We start from the raw sequence: 9465 nt of genomic DNA, 5'->3' as shown, positions 1-9465 counted from the left end.
TGTGGCTCAGGCTTGTAATCCTAGCTACTTGGGAGGCTGAGATCTGAAGATCATAGTTCAAAGCCAGCCTGGCAGGAAAGTCCATGAGATTCATCAACAAAAAGCCAGAAATAGAGCTTTGGGTCCAAGGGGCAGAGTAACAACTTTTAGCATAAAACCTTAAGGTACAATGTTCAGTCTCTGAAAACACACACACACACACACACACACACACACAAATCAAATAAGCCCACTTTAGGTAAATTTTTGACCATTGGTATACTATATGTGGAGGAAGTGACCGTTGGGTTTAGAAATATATAAGATGCCATTAGAGCGAAGAAAGGGGAAGGGGCCTGTTCACCCCAAAAAGGATAGATAATAGTTTTAGAAAAGACTGATAGGCTATGGCAGCCTTTGGAAGTGGCATTCAGAGGCTAGTCCTTTGCTCTGCAGACTTCAGTATGTCTATGAACAAGAGCCACCTTGGTGAGCTGGAGAAACCACAGCCTGTGTGTGTGTGAGTGTGTATTTGGGCATCAGTGCTCTCTGCCCGCACGGAATCCTTGGGGGTAACCATACACCTCCAAGTGCTGTAACCCTAGCACAGGTACAAGGATGCTCTAAGTGGTGAGATGGGAGGGCAAGATAGCATCACAAGGATTCGTTTGATTATAGCAGTAACCCACACCAAGTCCAATAAAACAGGCCAACCGTTTAAAAAAGGGGTCTCTAATGAATTTGCTAACTCTAGCCAGGCCCTCCCAACCACTGACTGATAGACAACCCTGTATCAAAACCAAGTGGCGGTGCTTTAATTACATAGGATAATTATTTGATTTCCAGGAAGTTCAAAACCCTGCTTTGTATTTAAATAAAAACTTCTAGACACGCGGTGAAACTCGATCAAACCAAGAAAAAGGGTGAAACTAAATGCCTGCCCAGTGATTGAAGACTCAGGCGGCTCAGCCAGCCCGACCGGGCGGCTTGGGGGTCCCCAGAAACAGGGCATTTTAATGCTGGCTGGCTGGACCCGGGGGCTTTCTTCTAGAAGCCCTGCTTTCCCAGAGACCCAAAGTGAGGTGCCACCATGGGCTGTTGAGGGGCTCGAAACTCGGCTGCCGTGGCCCCTCTGCCCCAGCAGAGACCCCCGTTTTCGAAGGAGAGGGTCTCAGATTGCCGCCCCCACTTTCGAAGGTCTATTAAAACCCTGGGGCCTCTTATCTCAACGGCTTTGGGTGTGAGTGTGGGGTACGAAGGGGGGGGAGGGCCTGTGGGTGTCTCTTTTGCCTGAGGAGTTGGGGACACTTATGGAAAAGTCAGGCCCTTTTCGCTCCGGCGGCCGCTCCGGTGTGGGGCTGGCTTGGGTTAGACACATGCACACTTACACCATAGAGCTCTGCTTTCCCGTAGCAGCTGCTGCCTCTGCCTCTGCCTCTCCCGCCTCAGCCTCTTTGCCCGGCATACACACACTTTCAGATTTGCGCGCTGTTTCAATCCTTGATGACGTGTCCCCGGAGACAGCCAATAGCAAGCGGGCTCTGGTCAGGACAATGGGAGGTATCGGACCAATGAGCGAGCCCGGTGAGTTGGCGGTAGCCAATAGGAGCCGCGCTGGCTGGAGAGTAATGTTACAGAGCGGAGAGAGTGAGGAGGCTGCGTCTGGCTCCCGCTCTCACAGCCATTGCAGTACATTGAGCTCCATAGAGACAGCGCAGGGGCAAGTGAGAGCCGGACGGGCACCGAGCGACTCTGTGCCTCGCGGAGGGTGAGTCTGAGGTAGCGCCGCGGCGGGGAGAGCGCCTCCGGCAGCTCCTCAACCCGCGCGGCGGCCGGATCCCCGCGGCCGAGAGCCGGCGGGTCAGGCTCCACACAAAGGCAAATGAGGGGGGACCGTGGGGGGAACTGCGCACGGAGCGAGGCTCCGCCGGGCGCCGGGGACGCTGCCCCGCGCCGAGCCCCGGCCCTCGGGCTGCCGGCGGCGGCGCGAGCCCCGCGCCCCGCGACTTTACACCCGCGGCGGCGTCCTCGCTGACTGGCGCAAAAAAAAAATTATTTTTTTTTTCGTCAAAATTTTTTTTCTGAACGTGTTTGGAGCCCGTGGGCCGAGCGCTGGGGCGGGCGGCGTGCGCGGAGCGCGGCCGGGGCGGCGGGCGAGCGGCGGCGGCGGCGCTTCCCGGCTGCATTGGCCGCCGCCGCAGCGAGCCGAGAGCCGACGGGGGAGCGCAGCGGGCCGGCCGGGGCCGGGCGAAGCGGGCGGGCGGGGCAGCGCTGCGGGCGAGGGCGGCGCGGGTGGGCCGGGGGCGGCGGTACGGGCCCCGTGCGGCCGGGGCGCGGCGGCGGCGGTGGCGGCGGCCGGCGGTGGCCGGCGGCGGCGGGGGGGAGCGGCGCCGCTGCGCTCGCTGGAACATGGCTGACTCGGGCCCGGCGCTGCTGGCTGGGAGAGAAAACAAGGCGGGCGGGCGGGCGGGCGGGCGGGGGAGCTGGGCGCAGCAGTTCCGAGGCAACTTTTTTTTTTTTTTTTTTGCCTCTCTCTTTTCACAGCCCCGCGTTCTGCGTGCGGGGGCGGCGGGGCGCGCGGGCCGCGCGGAGGGAGACGGGGAGCGGCGGCGGCGGCGGCGGCGGTGGGCCTGGCGGGCCGCCGGGGGGAGGGGGAGGGGAGGGAGGGAGGCCGGGAAGGAGGGAGGGGAGGGGCGCGCGGGAGGGGGAGGGGGAGCCGCTCGGCGCGCGCGCCCCCTGCCCCTCCCTCCCCTCCCCCGGCCGTCATGGCGGGTGTGCGCCGCGCGCGCCCCGCCCGCCGCCGCCGCCTCGCACTCACGCGCGCACACGCACGCACTCACACTCACACACACACACACACACATACACACACACAAAGGGAAGAAGGAGCCATGTTCGCGCTCGCCCTCGCGGCAGCGGCGGCGCAGGCGGGGAAGACGCGCAGCGGCCATTCCGTGCGCCGGCCCCGGGCGGCCGCGGGCGGAGCCAGCCCCCATTTCGAGCGGGGTTTTCTCTCTTGACAAAATGGGGGCGGCGGCGCGGGCCTTCCGGGCGCACGTGGCGGCCGAGGATCTGCGGGCGGGGAGGGGGGGGCGCCGCCGCCGGGCTCCTCTGCTGCCGGTCCGGCTGGGATCTCTCTCGCCTCGGCCTTCGGTCGCGGGCGTTCCCCGACGCGGGTGGCACCCCAACTTTTTAAACGAGTCCCGAAACGGAGAGGTGTGGGTGGGTGGAGAGGGAGGGGAGGCGACCGCTGTGGCTTTTGTCCCTCATCCTTGTTTACTGGGAGAAACTTCAGACCGGACGTGTGCAGTGAGCAAACCCTGGCCGGCGCCCGGACGATTGAAGGCCCGGCCCGCACCCTCCTCCTCCTCCTCCTCTTCCTCCTGCGAACTTTACTGCCACGAGGGGAATTTTTTCTTTTTTTTTTAAAGTAACCGGGAAAACTTTTCGATGCGCGGTGGTTTCTTTTTTGTCTCTTTTGTCATTTGGAAAACATACCCGCTTGGGCGCTTCTCTAGTTATTGCAAATCCACAAATGGGCAGCCCGGATGGTTCGGCTCTTTGGGTTTTGTTGGTTAAAAATGTCTCTGGAGGTAAAATTGTTTAAATGACCGGTGAGACATTCAGAACAGGCCTGAGCCTCATCGATGTGGAATGTGTGTGAGTTCTGCCGGACTTCTTGAGATCACACTTTTTCTTGTTGTTGGGAGGGTGAGGTTTGTTTTGCTTGGGGAGGGGTGCATAGCCACTTCTAGGAATTAGCTTGTCATTGCCATGTCTGGTTTTCATGGGGGGGGGGTATTTGTCACTACTGTTTTAAATGCCAGTATCCTGATTTTCATTCACTCCCTAATCACTTGAAGCTCATGTGGTACTTGAGTTGCTAACATCACTTATTATTTTACTTAGAAAAACTAAACATGGGCAAAGGAGATCCTAAGAAGCCGAGAGGCAAAATGTCATCATATGCATTCTTTGTGCAAACTTGCCGGGAGGAGCACAAGAAGAAGCACCCGGATGCTTCAGTCAACTTTTCAGAGTTTTCTAAGAAGTGCTCAGAGAGGTGGAAGGTAAGAGATGGTTTTTAAGACATACCAACGAGGTAATAAGCATTTAAGAAATTCCAAATTAAGATTGCGAAGGCCTAACTGGCCGTCTCACACGCTATTTACCTAGAAAAAGATACTTTTTAAAAAGTCATTTTGATGCTTTCAGATGATTTATTAAAATCTCTGCCCCCTTATAATTTTACCATAGACTATGTCTGCTAAAGAGAAAGGGAAATTTGAAGACATGGCCAAGGCGGACAAGGCTCGTTATGAAAGAGAAATGAAAACCTACATCCCTCCTAAAGGGGAAACAAAAAAGAAGTTCAAGGATCCCAATGCACCCAAGAGGCCTCCGTAAGTATATTGACTTTATTTTCAAGATTTCTTTTCTCATAGTGGAAGTAGAAATTTAGTGCGCAAACTCCCTAATGTAGAGTTTAGACTGTACTATTTCTTAGCTAATAATTCTGGAATTACTATTTAAATGTTGCATAAAGTTCCTATTGCATGGGAGTGTTCATCTTAAACCCTTCACATAGTTAAATGATTGTAAATCAACCCATTTCATTTTTTAGTTCGGCCTTCTTCTTGTTCTGTTCTGAATATCGCCCTAAAATCAAAGGGGAACATCCTGGCCTGTCTATTGGTGATGTTGCAAAAAAACTGGGAGAGATGTGGAACAACACTGCTGCAGATGACAAGCAGCCTTATGAGAAGAAGGCTGCTAAGCTGAAGGAAAAATACGAAAAGGTAAGAAGGGCGTGGGTTTTCTTGGTAGAATGCTGAGATGATTGGGTGATGCTAAGTTTGAGAAATGGTAGTTTCAGTATGACAGCTATGTTGGCATCAGATCATTTCATAGAAGATCAGACGACCAGATAGTTTATGCCATGTAATTACATGTGTATGTTTACGTTGATTTTGTTTCATTCTCTGATATGTCAAATTTGTGAAGATTTCAGTGGCAGCGCTGAGTCAAAAATGGTGTATTTTCAGGTGTCAAGCATACAGTACAAAAATAGGTTGCAAAGTGTATTGTATTTTTTCCCTAAACATTTATTGAAGTATTTGCTGGTTTCCTTCAGGTAGTCCCCAAAGCTTAGTCTTTATTAGAAAGTTAGTTTTCCAAGTTAGATGGTTAAAATATATGTTTTAAATCGATACATTAAAATTTTTTCTAGCTTTAATTGTTCTAAGAAATAACTTTTTTAAAAATATTCCTAGTGTAGGCTAAACTGGCAAATTGGTGGGGGGGTGTTTTTTAAAGCAAGATAGTTCTCTGTGTATTAGGGTCTGGCAGTGTGAACCTGTAGAGTGCTTTTTTTGCATTCAGAAGGTGGCAGTGTCTACCCTTTAATCAAAGTCTCCACATTCTAGCTTTAATAAAGCACGGTTAGAATGTGGTACATAATTGCACCTCAGTGAGGCATAGCACTGCAGATATTAGACCATGTCACTTTGTGAGTTGTAGCTACTATGTCATTTTTAGAAACTGTTTGTATATGTACATTTTTCCAAGTTGTGTTTATGATGCAGTTGTTGCTCTTTTAGTGTATTGGGATCTAGATTTTTCATAAAGTCTTGTCATGTTGTTTCTCCTGTTACTTAACTGTTTTTCCTTCCTATTGCTTTTTCCCTTTACTTTGGAAGGATATTGCTGCCTACCGAGCTAAAGGAAAGCCTGATGCAGCAAAAAAGGGTGTTGTGAAGGCTGAAAAGAGCAAGAAAAAGAAGGAAGAGGAGGAAGATGAGGAAGATGAAGAGGATGAGGAAGAAGAGGAAGATGAAGAGGATGAGGATGAAGATGAAGAGGATGATGATGAATAAGTTGGTTCTAGCGCAGTTTTTTTTCTTGTCTATAAAGCATTTAACCCCCCTGTACACAACTCACTCCTTTTAAAGAAAAAAAAATTGAAATGTAAGGCTGTGTAAGATTTGTTTTTAAACTGTACAGTGTCTTTTTTTGTATAGTTAACACACTACCGAATGTGTCTTTAGATAGCCCTGTCCTGGTGGTCTTTTCAATAGCCACTGACCTTGCCTGGTACAGTATGGGGGTTGTAAATTGGCATGGAAATTTAAAGCAGGTTCTTGTTGGTGCACAGCACAAATTAGTTATATATGGGGACGGTAGTTTTTTTCATCTTCAGTTGTCTGACGCAGCTTATACGAAATAATTGTTGTTCTGTTAACTGAATACCACTCTGTAATTGCAAAAAAAAAAGTTGCAGCTGTTTTGTTGACATTCTGAATGCTTCTAAGTAAATACAATTTTTTTTATTAGTATTGTTGTCCTTTTCATAGGTCTGGAATTTTTCGTCTTGAGGGGAAACTAGTCTTTTGCTTTTGCCCATTTTGGATCAACTGAATTATACTACAGTATTTTATCTTTTCATCTAGTTAGCTGATAAACTTGTCTCCACACCCTATAGGTCATAGTGGGGGTAATAAAAGTTAAATTGGGAACATTTTCATCTATAACTGAAACTAAAATCTCTCATCAAGTTTCACATGGCCCACTTAGATTTTACAAAGTGAATAATCAGTTCTATTCACAGCATGGGATTATTAGAATTAAGCAATTTGAAAGTCTGTCCTTGAAGGACTTATAGAAAACTATAATCTTCACAGAAGGACTCTGTTCTTTAACTCCCATTACCATGTAATGGCAGTTACATTTTGCAGTACCCACATGAAAGAAGACCTGAGAATGTACACCCAAAAGCGTGAGCTTAAAATGCAAGGTTTTTTGTTGTTGACATTAGTCCCAGGGAAAGTAGTGGCTGTGAATGCCCTTTTCCATTTATCTTAAATATGTACTGCTCAGGAAACTTTGAGATTCCCTTAAAAGTACTTTAAACTAATTCGACCAGTTTTGTTTTTTGTTTTTTTTTTTAAATTATGCCACATTTAAAATAGGATATATTTTCCAGTGTTGTGGTTTTTCCCTTTCTAAATCAAAGACAAACTTTGCATTGTAGGGCAAGTTACCCAATTTGTTTGAATTTTTTTTTCCCCAGACTTATCCATTAGAGTCATGTTTATCTGCTTAGCAGTTTAGGGAACAATTTGGCAATTTTGTGGTTTTTTGAGATAATGGTTCTCTTAAAGTGCCAGTGTTTTAAAATAGCGTTCTTGTCATTTTACCCGCTTTTGTGATGGAGTGCTGTTTTGTTATAATTTGGATTCTTTCCATTTGCATTTGTTAATGTAATTTTAGGAGGAATACTGAACATCTGAGTCCTGGATGATACTAATAAACTAATAATTGCAGAGGTTTTAAATTATTAGTTAAATGGCTTTCACTTGAGAATTTTAAGATTTTTATTGTTCCAATAAATCTTCCTCACAACACTTAAATAAGTATTGAGGGCAGACAAAGTTTCTCCCCTTTTATATATGCTTGTAAATAGATTAATGATTTTGTCAAGTCTTCCAGGTACTCTCAGGATGATAAATATAGGAAAAAAACAAAGTCTAGTGGGGTAATTAGGATTAGTCTGGGAGAACCAATGAATTAATCTGATTTAAATGGAAATTTCACCTTTGGCTAGAAATTTAACGGAGGTGGATGTCTGATCCACTGATAAATGCATTGTAAGGGCCCTTAGGAAACTTCCTTGTAACTTGGCAGGGTGTGATGGCAACTGTGTTTTTGTTTTGGTTTTTTCTTTCCCCAGTTGTGGGGCTTGAACTCTGGACCTGGGCGCTGTCCCTGAGCTCTTCAGCTCAAGGATACTGCCCTACCATTTGCCCCACAGGGCCACTTGCTTTTTTTTGTGGTTACTTGGAGCTAATCTCATTCTTTAGGCTGATGTTGACCGCGATCCTCACATCTCAGCCTCCTGATTAGTGAGGAACACAGTGAACCACTGTGCCCAGCTTGGGATTGTGATAAATCAGTATTGATTTTCATATTTACGCTTTGTGACATTTTTCATGTGACCCTGGAATACTTTTTCATAGTGAAAAGCCTGAAACTAGTTTGGGTATCATACAACAAAAGATATGGGGTAGGTTTCTTTCTCCTCTCCTCTAGCAAAGCACTACTAACACTTGATACAACTTGGGAAATTCCCTAGGGCTCAGCCAAGTTCCCAGGAATAAGGCAAAATGTTGGCTCTGTTGTAGGAATGTCGCCATTTCCTAAAACGGCACAGAAATGCACACCTCACAGTGTGACTTAGCTGCACATTTCCATTATGTCCATTTAACAAAACCTGCCTAGAGATCTAATCTCTTGGCCCTTTAGGATTGTACTCCTAAGGAAATAACCCAAGGAATGGCTGGGCAAATGTATGTGGAGACAAATCCAGTAAGAGAAACTGATAAAGGGCCAAGGTGTACCTCAGTATAGTAGAGGGTGTGCTTGTTCATGAGACCCTGGGTTTGATCTTCTAATACCCAAAGGAGAAGGGGAAAGAACAGGCCTTTTTCAGTGGTGACGCATCACTGGAATCCTAACTACTCAGGAGGCTGAACTCTGAGGATCATGATTCAAATCCAGCTGGGGCAGAAAAGTCCATGAGAATCTCATCTTCAACCAGCCAGCAAAAGGCCAGAAGTAGTAGTATGGCTTAAGTAGTAGAGTATTAGCCTTGATCAAAAAGCTGAAGAAGCCAGGCATGATCAAGGTTCAAAGCCAACCCCGGGCACAAAAGGACCTGAGACTTTATCTTCAACTACCCTCTAGAAAATGGGAAGTGGGGTTTGGCTCAAGGGTAGAGCTGTAGCCTTGAGCTAAAGAGCTCAGGCACAGTGCCCAGGCCAAGTTCCAGTCCCATGACCATGACCCTCCCCCCCAAAAAAGCTAGAGTTTGGATCCGGAGTTCAGCAAACATACCTATGCACAAATGCAGAAAGGAAAATCACTGAAAGGGGAGTTAGATCCTTGCTAATACTTGGATGCATAATTAGATGTGCCACAGTATTCCATAACGTATCAATTTTATTACCTTCTATATCGACAATTCAAGCTCGTTTCTGTTTTTGTCATTTCTAATAGTATTGAAGTGAACAGCTGTACATTTCTCAGGCATAGATACCTAGAAGTGGAATAGCTGAGTCAGAACGCATTTACATTTTGGCCAATATTGATAAGTTGCTCCTCAAAAAGGAATAACACTTAAATATTTAAACAATGCCACACCTCTAGTGGGGCATTATGCTAGTTAATAGGAGATACAGGCCCATGGACTTTCTTCCCACGGTTGGCTTTGAACTATGATCCTCAGGACTCAGCCTTCTGAGTAGGTAGGATTACAGGAGCAACTGGCACCCAGCCTGAATCAGGATTTTTTACTGGAAAGGAAAATAACACAGGATTACTGATTAGGTTGCATAAGTAGACATAATAAAATAAAACAGCCTTAGTACAATTAGTTGTGTGTGTGTTTGCCAGTCCTGGGTCTTGAATTCTGGGCCTGAGTGCTATTCT

General features: G+C 47.3%; 1 protein-coding gene across 2 annotated transcripts; it reads left to right on the top strand.

The window, feature by feature from the left end:
- The first annotated feature begins 1613 nt into the window (after nucleotides 1-1613).
- On the top strand, nucleotides 1614-6314 carry Hmgb1 (high mobility group box 1). 2 transcript variants are annotated; one of them, XM_090342212.1, is made up of 5 exons: nucleotides 1614-1747; nucleotides 3889-4049; nucleotides 4237-4382; nucleotides 4604-4778; nucleotides 5679-6314. In XM_090342212.1, exons 2-5 carry the CDS (start codon nucleotides 3900-3902, stop codon nucleotides 5853-5855), a joined length of 648 nt encoding a protein of 215 aa, XP_090198338.1. In that variant the 5' UTR covers nucleotides 1614-1747; nucleotides 3889-3899; the 3' UTR covers nucleotides 5856-6314. The 2 variants fall into 2 exon arrangements, with proteins under 2 accessions (XP_090198338.1, XP_090198339.1); XM_090342213.1 differs by lacking the exon at nucleotides 1614-1747 and adding an exon at nucleotides 3100-3195.
- The last annotated feature ends 3151 nt before the right edge of the window (nucleotides 6315-9465 follow it).

Source organism: Megascapheus bottae, chromosome 11, assembly GCF_031878675.1.
Source record: "Megascapheus bottae isolate mThoBot1 chromosome 11, mThoBot2.hap1, whole genome shotgun sequence".
NCBI classification, from domain to species: domain Eukaryota; kingdom Metazoa; phylum Chordata; class Mammalia; order Rodentia; family Geomyidae; genus Megascapheus; species Megascapheus bottae.
Note: the sequence above shows the minus strand (reverse complement) of the source record. Positions and strands in the feature narration are given on the sequence as shown.

Coding starts and splice junctions, on each gene's coding strand:
- Hmgb1 (XM_090342212.1), top strand. CDS start 3,900: ATGGGCAAAGGAGATCCTAAGAAGCCGAGAGGCAAAATGTCATCATAT. Junction 4,050..4,236: donor AGTGCTCAGAGAGGTGGAAG/GTAAGAGATGGT, acceptor ATTTTACCATAG/ACTATGTCTGCTAAAGAGAA. Junction 4,383..4,603: donor AATGCACCCAAGAGGCCTCC/GTAAGTATATTG, acceptor TTCATTTTTTAG/TTCGGCCTTCTTCTTGTTCT.